Source organism: Lissotriton helveticus, chromosome 6 (genome assembly GCF_964261635.1).
Source record: "Lissotriton helveticus chromosome 6, aLisHel1.1, whole genome shotgun sequence".
NCBI classification, from domain to species: Eukaryota; Metazoa; Chordata; class Amphibia; order Caudata; family Salamandridae; genus Lissotriton; species Lissotriton helveticus.
Genome location: NC_136067.1, coordinates 947033618 through 947049689, shown reverse-complemented (window position 1 = coordinate 947049689; position 16072 = coordinate 947033618). Strand labels below are relative to the sequence as shown.

General features: G+C 42.9%; 1 protein-coding gene across 2 annotated transcripts in view; it reads left to right on the top strand.

Annotated features, from left to right (window-relative positions):
* RMDN2 (regulator of microtubule dynamics 2) overlaps window positions 1-16072 on the top strand; it is a 702094-nt gene that overhangs the window by 256351 nt on the left and 429671 nt on the right. For both annotated transcript variants that reach the window (XM_078648597.1, XM_078648595.1), the window contains exon 5: window positions 9282-9342. In XM_078648597.1, coding sequence (XP_078504723.1) covers window positions 9282-9342 — 61 coding nt within the window. The remainder of the gene's footprint in view (window positions 1-9281; window positions 9343-16072) is intronic.

Sequence of the window (16072 nt, the reverse complement as noted above, 5' to 3'; positions counted from 1 at the left end):
AGCCCCAGAGTAGACACATCCCTATGCCCCCAGAGCTCTGCTCTATAAAGAGCTGAGACATGTGCTTGGCAATTAAAGATTTGTAGTGGAAGGGAAACAAGGTGAAAAAGAGAGCCCTTTTTTATTTTTACGATGTCCCCCGAAATCCGCTGTAACCTTAACCTGCTCCTAGTTACGTGCGGTTGCTTGTTGAAATACTGTGTGAGAGTTACACTTGAGTACTCAAATGTGCGAACACGTTCCAAATGGGACCCGCTATGAGCTGGATTAGGACGTGTGGTATTGAATAAACTTAGTTTTAGTGATGTTTATGTCTAGACCTCTAAGAGCACAAAAGGAATCAAATGTGTCCAAGATCTTTTGGAAACCCATGGGAGATTTCGAGAAAAGCAACATATCGTCCGCAAACAGAACCAGTGTCCTGGAGTTTGCGAGGGGCAGAGCATCATAACCATCACAGTCAATAAAAGTTGCTAGGTTGTTGATAAAAAGTAAAAAGAAGATTGGGACAAGACACACCACTGTCTCACCCCCCCTTTTGGACATAAAAGGGCTCAGTCAATTCACCATCTGGCTACATCTTACTTAGGTGAAAATATTTTCATGTAAGCGCATATTCACCATCACTTGCCATAACTTGGAGCAGAAAACGAGGTCGGAAGCTGATCTGAGATCAACAAATAATACATAAAGCTGTTCCCGCCCTAATAAAACATATTTCCAATAAAGAAGCTGAAACCGAAGGACCTAATCTAGTGTACTTATCCATTCTCTAAACCCACCCTGCAAAGGTGATATTGTCCGGGTCGCAGTCGTCCATTCTAGAAGACTGTTCAGCACAACCCTTGAAACAAGTTTTTGACTACAATCAATTAAGTTAATAGGCCTATAATTGGCCGGGGTGTCCCGGGTTCCCTTTTTGAAGATTGGAATAACCTCGGCCCCAGCCCAAGTTGGGTGGAATGGATGCACCTCTCATAGCACTAAAAACAAAAGAGAAATAGGGCCCCCATGCACCAGTTACCCACCTGTAGCTGAGGCTGCTCTGTTAGTATCAAAAGATCATCGATTCTCCCAGCAACGCAACTGTAGATGCTGCCAATACCTCTGCTGATGTTTGGAATGATGGTTAATTAAAGTACATTCTGCAAGAGGAATAAAATATTGAAAGAATAATGCAAAAAACTAGCCAAAAGTTCTGTTGTGAATTTAAGTGATCACTCTAATGCCTGGCCAAACCCAGAAGAGTAGGAGGGTAATGCCAGATGCTTTGGCCCATGCATAATGCTCAGACCTAAATATCTAAAAAAATATCTAATAGAGACTTCTAGCTGCAAGTTTCTTACATTAGAATAATCCCCAGGCATCAGACTGGATCCATAACTTTTTCGTGAGCTGTACCTCTGCGCGCCAGTCGGTGGTGTGGTTGTCTCTGCATGGCGTGGTCTTCGCAGAAGTGACGTGTGCAGGGCCTATATAGGCGCGACCCCAGGGCGCTAACGTCAGTTTTTTCTTTCCAAGCCAGTCAGCGCAGATCTGGAGAAGAGCTACACCCAGGCTTTTTCGGCTGACCTTTTTTCAATATGTTCTTAAGAGTTTTGCGAGACTTTGTCTCCTGGTGTGTTGAGGATGTCCGCTAGGAAGGCTGGTTTCAAGCCCTGTGGCACCTATCACCGACAAATGTCAGTGACATTAGATGTGCCTCTGGCTACCACAATGTCAAGTCCTGCCATGATTGACCTACTATGCACCCCAAGGCCTTGGGAGAACAGTCCCTCAACCTCCTCGCTGCACAATGCCACAACGCTCATGATCTCGTTAGAGAGAAAGGTACTGAGAACAGTTACAGAGCCGCTCCAAGCACTGGTCGTCCCAGTCGAGGTAGTCGGGAAAATTGGGTAAGTCCGTCTGTCACAAGGAGAGCAAGAAGTCAAAGAGATCTTTGACTTTGCCACTTCCGTCAAAGTCATCTGACAAGACAATGAAGCTTTGGCACTCGAGCCATAGCTCTCTGGTGGAGCCTGCACTTTTGCTGGCCCGCACCTCTGAGTTTCCAGAAGCGACCCTCGCCCATGTAAGTGAGGTTTATGAGGCCTTGCTCCTCATATTTGGGTGACCCATCTCTGCTGGTGCTCCTTGGGGCCCGCGGGCTCAGAGGGGACCCCTACTGGTACTCCGCCAAACAGGTTCACCCCTGGTGGCATTCGGGCCCCTTGGATCCGTTGATGGACCTGGAACGGTGCCTGTCAAGCCACCTCGACCTTCCTCGGCACCTGCTCCAGTGTAGACTCCATAGGAACTGCGGACGCCCCACAGTGGCGCCATCCCCATTGTCATAACCAACTCCGACACAGAGCCAGATGGGCGCCGTCTGGCACCGGGTCCAGCGCTGACGGGGGTCAGTCTTCCCATGACAGAGTGATTTCCTTATTCGTATGATTTAACCCAGATCTATTGACTGGGGTGAATGTTTGATTTGCTCTGCATTCCGTTCATTATGTGTCTGTCTTTTGCTTTCTCATCCTAAGTGCGCTGGGTATGCACAGAAGTGGGTCCTGGACGCAGTGTGCCACTGGATTCAAGCTAGCCTGGCTGATGTGGGGTGATGCCCCGAAACCGGTCCCAGGAGGCTTGATTCATCCAGTGAGGACGTTGCTTGGCAGTTCTGTCTGGACTGTTCCCATGAGGCACAGGGTCAAAACTGATTTGCATATCACTGGCTATAAACTGGGGTGGCATGGTGAGCAAAAGAATGATGGATTTAGCCCACATCTCTTACTGGGTGTGAATGTTTTGATTTGTTTTTGTATTCCGTCCATCAATTGTATGTCTTTTGTTGTCAGCCAGGAGTTAGGGACACAAAACCATTACTCCAGGCCTCCACATTCAAAATTAACCTTGGCGCATTAACTACCACTACACTGGACGGGGGATCCAAAAGGCTGGAACCCTTCAAGAACAGGATGTTCCCTTAAACCAGCCTGGCACTTCAGTCGGTGAACACTGCATGCCTCTTAGACCGATACTTCCATATCATCTGGAACTCGTTGGGCAAATACTACCCATGGTCTTGGAGCCATACTCTCTCAAGCAATTGCTGATGGGAGCGAAACAGTCAAGCTCTCCTTAAGATGTGGACTGGATACGACCGACTCACTGGGCAGAGCAATTTCATTGTCAGTGGCCCTTCTGCGCCATGCCTGGCTGAGAACCACTCCCTCTTCATAGGATGTCCAGACATCGCCCAGCCTTTGATGGCTCTCGGTTGTTTGGTGAGAAGTTGGACTCTGCCATTTAGCGATTTAAGGACAGCTATGGCCAGGTCCTTGAGCCTTTTCATGGCCCCACGCCAAACCTAGTCCACCTTCTTCCCCTTTCGTTGTCACAGAAGGGTCTTACAACCACGTCTGTACATGCCCAGCCAGCAATCCTCACAATCTTTTCATGGCTGAGGATACAGTTCCTACAGACCACATGGGAGAGGAAGCAAGAGGTTGAGCCAGTCCACCACCCTGCCAGGCAGCCGATACCTCTTAAAACCTTTAGAATACCCTTTGACCATCAAAGGCATCGAAACAGAGGACAGGGGACCAGGATATGCCATCATGTGTACCACTGGAGGTTAATAACATTCAACTGTTGGGTTTTGTATCTCGTCCAAAGGGGCTACTCCTTCCCCTCTGTCACCACGTCCTCACTCAACTTGCTGGGTCTCACTATCAACATGCCAAAGTCACTCCTGACTCCTTCTCAGAAGCTCTCATTCATCATAACTGTTCTGGATACAGTGCAGTTTTGGGCCTATCCTCCCGAGAGTGGAGTCAAGAATATTCAGGCTATGATGCTGATGTTTCAGCCTTTATCCTAGATAAGCGAGACAGTCTCTGAGGCTGTTGGGCCTCATGGCCTCCTGCATCCTTATTGTAACACATGCCCGTCTTGCATTAGCCTCTGCAGTTGGACCCGAAGGTCTAGTGGGCACAGCATCAGAGGAATCTCTCCGACATGGTCAAGATCTCAGAGGGAACCGCAAAAGACCTGCAGCGGTGGCTAATGAGCTGACATTGGGTCAGTGGCAGACCTCTCTCCCCTCCCCACCCAGAGCTGACTGTGGTGACTAAAGCATCAGTTCTGGGCTGGGGTGACCGTCTGGGAGAGGTGGAGATCAGAGGACTCCTGTCTCCAGTAGAAGTCGGACTCCACATCAGCCTAATGGAGCTCTGAGCGATTCGACTTGCATTTAATGCTTCCCTTTCTTCAATCAGAAGATTGCTGTTTCAGGTGTTCAAAGACAACACCACCGCCATGTGGAATTGCAACAAACAGGGTGGGGTGGGTTGGGGTGGTGGACCTTTTCTCAAGAGGCTTTGTGCCTCCGGACAGGCCTGGTACATCAGGGCATATCACTGATGGTTCACACCTGTCAGGATCTATGTACGCCAGGGCAGACAAACTTAGTCGTCGATGCCTAGTGGATCACAAATGGCGTGTCAATCTGGAGGTGGCACTAGATCTCTTCCAAGAATAGGAATAACCTTGATTTGATCTGTTCACTTCGTCGAATGCTCAATGCCAGCAGTTTTGCATGCTGCAGTTACAAGACTGTATTTCCCTCATAAATATAAAATGTTAATCTGAATTCATTAAAAGTTTACACATCAAGGCAGGGTTGCTACAGTGTTAGCTCTGCTCTCACAAAATATCTGAACCCATTACGGTCTATTTGAGGCCTCAGGGTTTTTGTGTGTAGGCTAACTAACCTTCACGGCACTCCTGTAATCATGTGATAGCAGCGTTGCCTGTACTACAGCACATTTCATCAGGGTGCAGAATGAACTTGAATACATTATTCCTGACCCCATTAGGGAACTCCACCGGCTTCTCCTACTCCAATGCACCTTTGTCAAGACCAGCTGCATTATCTAGAAATTGGTTGCAATTTAAACAATCACCTACCTTTCTAACAAGCCTACAGCCAAGACATCGCATGACTGGAGACGTGGTAATTCAAAAGAATTAAAAAACAGGTAAGAGGCCTTCTCCATCTATGCATCCCTGATTTGGAACAACAACCCCATATCTATCAGGTCCACTGCAGCCCTCCTTCATTTCTAGAAAAAACTGAAGACACAGGTCTACTAAGAACATTATTCTTCAAAGTTACAAAAATGCTCCTCCACAGGCCTTGATAACACCTCTGGCTATTTTGATAGTTTTTGGTCAAGTACACCACTCTGCTCACTGTAGCTGAGTTTGTGCTACATATATGCCACATACTTAAATCAACACATGCCTATATACATACGAAGTGAATGCAGATCAAATTTTTTATTTTTGAATGCCTAATTCCGACTTCACTGATGGTTCACACCTGTCAGGATCAATGTACGCCAGGGCAGACAAACTTAGTCGTCGATGCCTAGTGGATCACAAATGGCGTGTCAATCTGGAGGTGGCACTAGATCTCTTCCAAGAATAGGAATAACCTTGGTTTGATCTGTTCACTTCGTCGAATGCTCAATGCCAGCAGTTTTGCATGCTGCAGTTACCAAGGCAGCTCTCGCTTTGAGACGCTTTTCATCTCGAGAGAAGCTCAGGCCTCCTCCATGCCTTTCTGCCAATACAATGCCTGCCCAGTACTCAAGAAGATCAAGAACGACTAAGCCCAAGTCATTCATTTGGGTCGAGGTTGGGCATGGAGAGTCTGGTATCCCAAGCTGTTGACCATGTGTATGTGTTCTTAGATCAGGCTTCTTCTTCAGGAGGATCTTCTGTCGCAGCAACAGGGGAGGGTTTTTTCCCCTGAACCTGACAACACTTAGCATTTATGCGTGGAGATTGAGCTGCAACTGTTGACAACTTTCAGCCTTCCGTTGGAAGTCTGCAATGTTATCTTGGCAGCAGGCTTCCCTCCACCAAGATGGTATACGCCTGCTTTTGGAGCAAGTTCGAGGCATGGTGTGCAGATAAACCAGTTGACCCCCTATCTGCACCCCTTCCCCAAGTTCTTTTGTTTATTCTAACTCTAGTGTAGCAGGGCCTTACTTTGGACACCTTTAAAAGCTATCGTTCTACCATCTCAGCATTTCTGTGATTACCAGATCAATCACCCCTGTTCAAGTCCCTTATTGTGCATAGGTTTTTGAAAGGTCTCCAAAAAATATATTCCCACCTTCATCATGACTCAGTGGGACTTTTATTAAGTCCTAACGTTTCTGATGCACGCTCCTTTCCATCCATTACACAACTGCCTTCTCACGCTCCTCACTATAAAAACAGCCTTTCGAGTGGCAGTACCAGTGCATGGAGGGTCAGTGAGATAAAGGCTTTGTCATCTCAGCTTCCATACCTTACCATCTCCCAGACAAGCTGGTTTTTTGGACTAAAGCATCCTTTCTAACGAAGGTGATCACTTCTTTCATGTAGTCGAGTACATCGCCCTACCTATTTTATGCTCTGCTTCATCCCTCTAAAGAAGAAGAGGATACTTCATTGTCTAAACCTAAAAAGAGTTTTGTTGTTCTACCTTGACCACACAAAAGAGTTCGGGGTGGATGATCAACTCTTTGTGGGGTACTTCGGAGCCAAAAAAAACAGGCAGTGCAGAAACAGACCATCTCATGATGGATAGTGCTCTGCATCAAAATCTGATACGCATTTGCCGAAAAGTAACCTCCTGAAAGTTTGCAAGCTTATTCTACCAGGGCCAAGGGTGCTACCACTGCGTTAGCTCACGGATTACCCATCCTGGATAACTGTCAGGCAGCAATTCGGACGTGCCCCGAAAAATGTTTACAAATCTTTACGCTCTTTACTGTTAGGTCCTTTGAGACAGGCACTTTGCCTTTTCAGTCCTACAAGATTTTTTTGTATAATCCATGTCTCAGTTCCATATCTGGGGAGGTATTGCTTGGGTATCTATCTAAGGTAAGGAATCTGCGGCTAGAAGTCTCAAACAGATGGCCAAGTTACTTACCTTTGGTAACACCTTATCCGATAGACTGTTATCTTGTCACAGATTTCATACCAACCCACCCACCCTCACCGCGAATGGATTCAGAGTGAAGGGCTGTTTCCCTTTTAAGGGCCCTTGCGTCACACCCTAGAGGTCAGAGTTCTTGGTGGCTCCGTGCTTCTGACATAGAAAGTCGTGAAAAGAAACTGTCAGCATGCTGGGGTGGCGCCTGTATAGGCACCGTGCACGTCACTTCCAATGGAGAAAATGTCACGTGGCGCCGCATGACACTCCCTACCCACACGCAGGGTTACTGCTCACAAAAAAATTCCAGTTCCAGTCTGATGCCTGGTGATTATTCTAAGGGAAGGAATCTGCGGCTAGATAGTCTCTACCAGATAAGGCATTACCGAAAGTAAGTAACTTGTTCATTAGTTATCATTGGTCCTGTATGTAGAATTTGGAGGTTCAATCGTTGCGGCACCTAATCTCCTTTTGATATAACCTTCCACACCATTGCTAACTTTCTCAGAACACTACATTGTCTAGCATCTGACTTAACCATAACCATTGCTCAAGATGTGATGCATTATACCTTATCAGTAAACTCTCTCTGCAACACGTACATCAGAAGGGCTACAAAACATGACTTTTTCAAGCAACCTGGTCTGGCTTCTATCTCTAAGTGATAAAACAAAGTTCCTTCCTATCTGCTCATGCTCCATTGTGACTTGAGCTCTAAGCAAGCACATGCAGCTTTGATTATAAAACATTCCTCTTCTAAGCACAAGACTGTATTTCCCTCATAAATATAAAATGTTAATCTGAATTCATTAAAAGTTTACACATCAAGGCAGGGTTGCTACAGTGTTAGCTCTGCTCTCACAAAATATCTGAACCCATTACGGTCTATTTGAGGCCTCAGGGTTTTTGTGTGTAGGCTAACTAACCTTCACGGCACTCCTGTAATCATGTGATAGCAGCGTTGCCTGTACTACAGCACATTTCATCAGGGTGCAGAATGAACTTAAATACATTATTCCTGACCCCATTAGGAAACTCCACCGGCTTCTCCTACTCCAATGCACCTTTGTCAAGACCAGCTGCATTATCTAGAAATTGGTTACAATTTAAACAATCACCTACCTTTCTAACACGCCTACAGCCAAGACATCGCATGACTGGAGACGTGGTAATTCAAAAGAATTAAAAAACAGGTAAGAGGCCTTCTCCATCTATGCATCCCTGATTTGGAACAACAACCCCATATCTATCAGGTCCACTGCAGCCCTCCTTCATTTCTAGAAAAAACTGAAGACACAGGTCTACTAAGAACATTATTCTTCAAAGTTACAAAAATGCTCCTCCACAGGCCTTGATAACACCTCTGGCTATTTTGATAGTTTTTGGTCAAGTACACCACTCTGCTCACTGTAGCTGAGTTTGTGCTACATATATGCCACATACTTAAATCAACACATGCCTATATACATACGAAGTGAATGCAGATCAAATTTTTTATTTTTGAATGCCTAATTCCGACTTCACTGCTTACCTACAATGCTGCAACCTCATACACAAACCCTTGTCCTCAAATAGCACTCAGGTTGTTCGAAGCATTCCAATGAGCTATGCTAGGGCGTAGATGGAAGCGGCACTGTGAGATGAAAAGCACCCCAAACATCTCGAGACCGCTACACCGTGGCAATTCTCATTGTTTTCCACTTTCTTTCCAAATTTGTTCCAACAGTTCCTTAGCTTACAATAGCATTCCAGATAGTCACTCATCCCTGCGATGTGCATAGGGTACCGCCACCTCCCTATTCTTCTTCTGTTTCATCTCCTTCATCATCTTTTGCTTTTTTTTCCTTCTTCCTCTACTTCTTATGTTTCTTCTTTTTCATCTGCATCTTCTTCTTCTGCTTCCTCGCATAGGTGCCTGCATTGCTCTGTGCCTGCACGTGTTTGTGAGTTACCCATGGCATTCGAGAGCCTTCTTAACAAAATCAGTCCATCCGTGACAGCAGCACAGTATCAATTACCCCTGCTTATCTGATTAAAATACAAGTGATTAGAACCAGAAAGAGAGAAACAACTGGAAAGTAGAAATACAAGACATATGTCCAGCCAGTTTGTGAAGTATAGTACTTTTAGAAGGAACCAGAAATCTCTGAAAATCAGAAGTCTCTGCCAACCAAACCTGTGATCAGTATTTGAATATATCTAAAAGTACTGCTATGATTCCTTTATTTTCTTTTGATCTTCTGTGTAGAAGCAAAAAGGTGAGCTTTTCCATCAAATTAATGTATTCCAAATTATGTTGCAGGAAAGATAATAGCAGAAAAAGCCATTGAACTGGATCCCCAAAGTGCAGACTGCCACCAGTGGTAAGTGTTAGTGCTAAGGACTGGATATGACCATGTTTTCTGATGATCTTCAAGGGCTGAACCATATTGCCATTCATCACAGGATATCTAGCGGCTGTAAAGAAGGCTCCACAGTCTGTATTGTTGTGTATTACATAGTTTTCTGTTAAACTTCCAGAAACATTTAGCAGGTAATAGAACACACTAGCTGCTGAAAAACGCAAATTTTGCTAAACCGACACTGGGTGTCAGTGGACAATTTTGGTAATTGCTCCACAAGATGATCATTGTGATTTGTGGGAACAGTTTTTGTTTAAGTTGGTATGAGTTCCTCAGCTCATCCTTGTGTTTTTGTTATCCATTTTTACTGTATACTTGACAAATAAGGCGGCCCGCTTGGTTTGGAAAGACCAAATATCATCGTTTTCCGTGTCGTAAACCGACTTCGTGGTACAAGGATATATTGAAATTTATCAATGTAGCAGGCAGCAAGCAGTCCACAGTACACGACGTCTTGTTGTGCCTGTTGTCCAGTTCTGTGACTCAGAAATATAATGTCTGGACCTTTACTTTTTAATGTATTGCATATCAAAGTCAAAGAGATCATGTAAGCTAGCAGACTAAAGCGGCGGAGCTATGCAAGCATATTACGTTTTTACCTACTTAAGTGCTAATATCTGGAGAATCCCCCATTACTGTGAAGAGATGTTTAGAAATGTACAAATCATTGGTGTGTGATTCGAATTGCAAAAGATGGATGTCTTCCATCAAGGCGTCTTTGATTTTTTGATCTTATTTCGATAGTGGCTTTAAATACACGGAGGTTCATTTGTAGCATTAGGAACACAAGTTTCAAAGTTCCCTTAGGAGAGCTAAGGACCTTATCGCAGAAAAAAACAGGCCATCTTTTTACATGTGCGATGGGGAATAAAGGAAACCGAGGTTGTTACAATCCCTATCATAGGCTGATTTTCGGCCAGGGCACAATCTGAGAAGACGGACCCTGTTAACATTGCTAAACATATATAATACACTTTTTGCTTCCTAAATTATTTTAGATGTGTAATTTTGATTGTAGCTGGCTTCTTTACATTTCTGTCCAATTAGTCTCCTTGACAAACATTGGCGATGTGTCCCTTTTCTCCAGGCCGTTCCATGCCTGAGCATTGCATCTCTAGTGGTTCCAGGGGTTAGGACGGTCATGGACAGTTAGGGAGGTCTGAGGCGGTAAGCGCTCTGTTGAAACTTACTGCGACACTTCCTTCTTAGCCTGTTGTGCTGACATAACCTATAAGAGATGTATGAAACAGAGCAACTGGAAACACTGTTACAACTTTCGCGACATTGCTATAAACGTTAAAGATTAATTATATGTAACACTATTGTGCTGACATGTGTGACTGTGGAAGGCTGGGGCTTAAAAAAACATTTTGAACAAGTTTCAAAAGGGGCTAGGCCGCGTAACTAATTTATTCTTTTCCCATATCCGTCCTTTTCCCTCTAAACTTGCCCTCTGCCACTGCATCTCGAGATGTACTCCCAACCTTCCCCTCTGTATTTTCTCCTCACTTTTTCCACTCCATTCCAAACCAAAACACATCGATAAAGGATGTTGTCATTTACAATGTCAAAAGCTCAAGCTCCCCCAAATGTAAGACCTATTGCGTTGCAAATGCTTGTTTTGACTGTTTGTGGGCCTGTTTTATGGCCTGCTGGGCCGGGTTTTACTGTTGATTTCCCTGATATTACTACAAATATTGCCTGCAGCAAACTCAAATCTTTGTTGTTTTCCATACCCTGCAAAACACATATACAGCGTGTCTTTACAAGTTCCAAACTTTTTAGTTGTCAATCCACTTATAGGGGGCCACTTGATTTTGGTTGCCAGGGCCTATTTTCTGTCCCAGTTCGACCCGGGGAGGAGCACAAGAAAAGTGACAAAAAAAAGATAAGTATTGAGGAGTGGACCTAAACAACTTTTTATACCAAGGTGAGAGGGAGGGAGGGAGGGAGGGAGGATGGATGGATAAGGCAGCAGGGAGAAAGGTGGGGGACAGTGGAAAGAGAGAGTGGGAGTTTGAGTATAACCTTAGGAAACATCAATTTAAAACTCTGAAATCTCACCCAGTGGCAGAATGTGAGAAGTGGAGTGAAGGGAAAATGAATAATCAATGCAAACCTTGAAGAAAACCCAATATAGAGAACCCATTCACTAGATTAATTGCATTTACCTCTCTAAACATATGCACATAAACAGCAATTTCGAAAAAAATACATTGTCTGAATCTCTTTCTACAAAATGTTAAATAACATTTGCCTTTAAAATTTCAGTAGAACAATTTACGGGAAGTGGTTTCCAAAACTTGGTATTTTATGAATGATTTCTTCAATGAAATCACATATAACCAGCTTCATAACATATGGTTACATCAATCGTTCATCTGAGACCCTCTCATTTATAGCTAAAGCTTCTACGAAAGTAGTATACGGTGCTCGGGACTCTAATATTTCACACTGAGCTTCATCATAGGTCTTTTAGGGTTCTGTTCACAGACTACAAAAATATCTTCTGTTCTGAAATAAATACTCTAGCTGCACAATATGATAGGCAGGACGAGAAGCTCAATACTTTTTCTATCTAGAAGGCTTGATTTAAAATTCCCGGTGTGAAAAAGTAACATTTTTGTTTGCATAGGATTACTCCTAATTTTGGAGTCTATTTCTGACATGTGTGGATGGGATTGAAAAGGGAATTCATTAATGGCAATCACAGATTTCTCAGCTTACTCCAATGTAAAATATTTACACGTCGAATTTCCACTAGGTGAAGATTCTACATGTGGAAGTGTCTTCTTTTTTTCTTGATTTCATAATCTTGTTTCCTTTCGAGAAAGTCATCTTTCTGTATTGAATTAAATAGGGTGTGTATTTATAACAGTTGACTCTGGAAACACATTTCGTCCCAACTTTGAAACTAATTTGCTTCTGTTTCACATTGGAAACCTACTCACAAGGGGCAGATAAATAAAGACAGCCTTGAAAGTTCTGGATGTTTGCCTACTTTTTCAAAGCGGTCCACCCAGAATTGGCCACATCTACACTCCTAACCTTACGGTAAGTCAATAATACAGGACCCTTGCAGTAATTTTACTATACTGATGGAATTTCCACATTTGTAAGTGTACCTAACTGATGTAAAACTCCACCAATCATGGTTTTTGCAAATCAGGATTGGGATTTTTGCATTTACAAACCTGTACAACTAGCTCAAATCGGGTGTGCAAACTGCTTTGCGATTCCGACCCAGTGGACCCAAAGCAAAAAGTCGCAAATCTACTCTGATTTTAGTACTCTTACAAAAGGGTGCAGAATAACTACTTTGAGCAATTCACATACATGGCCAGTGGTACTCCTGGAAAGCGTGCCAGTCACAGATTTTACAACTGTTTTCTTGTGCAAATTGCTTACCATTTCCAAGATGGGAATGGGTAAGAGAAGCGTATGTGAACTCCTCAAAACTCATAAAGCAAACTATGCCTGCATCTCAAGCTCCCCACACCACCCAACCTGACGCATACATGGTTATAGAAAAATGTGTGCTTGGGTCCAGGTTTTTTTTTGTTAAAGGCTTTCTTAGAGGCTGTGTAATGGAACACATTTCAATTTCTTGTTATTATATTTCTATCATTTTTTTTGTATTTCCAGCAACTCAGCTGGATATAATAAAAATGTAAGGTATGATCAAACAAAATACTTCCTTACATGCAAATAGTCCTCTGGTGAACTGTTTTCATACTTCAGCTGAAGAATCCATTATTTTAACTATCTAGCATTAAAGATGTAATCCTGGTTTAAAGTGGTCAACCTATGGGAAGATGGAAAATAGTGATCTTAAGTTTTCTAACTGCTTTGCCCTAAATCCAAAGGATGAAAACTGATTTAAATATCCTTTGCCTTCATCGTGAGCTTTGCTTTTTAATCAACCTTCAAGATTTTTTAAAGGGGCTACCACAGGTTCCAGTTCCATCACAATCTGATGTGTGTTTGCTGTCCATGGTCCTGTTAATGCTGGCTTCAATTCCTCAGCAAATTAGTTATCAGATATTTGGACTTGCTAAAAAGGACTGTTGGCATATTACTAGCCCTAATACCAGCCATAGTAAGCGGAAAGATTCTCAGCCACATGCATCAAGCTAAAAACCGGTCGCAAACGGGCAGATTCTCAGAATCTGCCCCTTTGCCACCGGTATTTTTGCATTTGGGATGATACATCCCAAATGCAAAAATCGCAATTTAAGGAATCTCTAAATTGACATTCGTTAAATTGCGATTGCATTTAAGGAATCCCAAATTGAGATTCCTCAAATGCAATGCATCAAAGTAAAAAAATGAGCGAATTCGCTAATAGGTGTAGCAAATTACCATGAAGTTAAACTTCATGGTAATTTGCAAAAACTGTGAAAAATGCACTTTTGTGCATTTTTCAAAGTTTCATGTTGCGCACACACATGCCCTGAGGGCATGTGTGTGTGCAACATATGTGCACAGATCAATTTCAGGGGTGCAACAGGGTGTCATTTTGACACCCTTGCACCCTTGAAATTGCATGAGCAATGTGCGAGTACCTACTGGTACTCGCACATTGCTCATGCAATCTCCAATTCATTCCTATGGGCCTGGAGGCCCATAGGAATGAATGGGACAGCATTCCTTAACTGCGACTCGCAATTTGCGAGTCGCAATTAAGGAATGTGTAGGAATCGCTATTTTTATAGCGATTCCTATATGCATAGGCTTTTGCGATTCCTAAATAGCGATTCCTTAAAAATCGCTATTTAGGAATTGCAATTCCATCTGTTGATGCATCTGGCTGTCTGTTCTGTTGTTTTTGATAGTGTCAAACACAACCGTAACTAAGGGGCATATGTATAAATAGAATTTTTAGTCGCAAACGCTGTGAATCGCAAAAAAGCTGCGTTTGTGACAGAAAATTCACAAAACTGGATGTATTAGGAAATTCGCATTGCAAAATTAAGGAATCCGATTCCTTAATTTTGTGTAAGCATTTAAGGAATCGCAAATTGCGATTCCTTAAATGCTATGCAGCAATCACTCAAGTTTTGTGATTTTCTCCTTAAGAAATCGCAAAGTACCACCAACTTCAAGTTGGTGGTAATTTGCGATTTCTTTCACAAATGCACTTTTTGGTATTTGTGAAGATGCCATGTGGCGCACGCCCTAAGGGCATGTATGTGCGCCATATGCGCATTTCAGGGGTGCATCAGGGTGTCCTTATGACACCCTTGCACCCTTGAAATTATTCTCAATTTGCGATTCTCAAATTGGGAATCGCAAATTGAGAATGACTTCCCATACATTCCTATGGGCCTCCTGGCCCATAGAAATGAATGGGAAAGTATTCCTTAATTGCGATTTCGCAATTTGCTAATCGCAATTAAGGATTACTAAGAAATCGCAAAAAAATTGATATTTATTTTCTTTTTTTCTTTACATACATCCCTTTTTGCAATTCTCAAATAGCGATTCTCAAAAAATCGCTTTTTGAGAATCGCAAACAGGGATTTTCAAACATATGCCCCTAAAACACAAAAGGGGTCTCAGCATCTAATAAATTTTTACCCAATGTATTATGGCCAACCATGCGAGCTCATATATTTTTTAGCTGACTCTCCAAGTCCTGATGCATTGCATTCAACAAATCATGGAAGTAAGAATATGTAGATTTTTAAATGACATAACCATAATTATGCCCAGATATTTAACCTGCTGTTGTATACCAAGTAAAATCACACATATTTTCTTGGTAGGTAACTTCGTTCATAGGTTTTGCAATATTCATGCCTTTCGATTTTAAATAAATCCTTTTAAGCCTTGAGAGTCTGTCACATAGCTAGACTATGTTTAGAGGAAGGTGAGGAGTCATTTGAATCTCTTATCAGGCACGTGATGTCATCAGCAAACAAAGTCTTTCCAAACTTTTAAACACACTGTAATGAATTGGGTTCTGGCACAATTTGGAACTCATACTACTCGCTAAGCAATAACATAGCATGTCCCAAGCCACTACTTACCATAGTACTCCTCAGGACGCATAAAAACACCACACGTGGACATATAAAATACCAGCCTGGGAAAGGAATAATGCAAATAGACACACACATACAACTAAAAGTACTGAAAATCCAGAGCCATAGCCTCGAGGGATATGTACAACAATGCAACAAGAACCAACACCTTCCGGTGAATCAACGCCTTCCGGCGACACAACATACATTCGCAACACGACACAACGTCTTCCGACGAATCAACACCTTCCAGCGACACAACGCAATTCTGTGAGGGAGCAACACCTATAATTTGGACATACCTGTTGGGAACAGATTTCCCTTACGTGGACAAGGGGCCCGACCTTCCCTGACAGAATGTATAAGGTAGAAATTGCACTTGCAGTTATTCCCTGATTAGAAGCAGCACACCTTCCTGTCATCAGTTACCTGTAAGAAGGGAATTCCACCATCCTTCTATATGACAGCACCTGGCTAAGAAGAGCCCACTTACTCCCTTTCAAAGGAAAACAGACAAATGATACTAATGCACATTGGGATCTCTTTATTACATGATAATAGGGTGACAAGAAAAGAAGTAACTAAACATTATCACAATCACCAAAACATTCATGCTTATGAAAGCTGAAAAAAAATATATGATTAGATACAATAGGCTAACACCT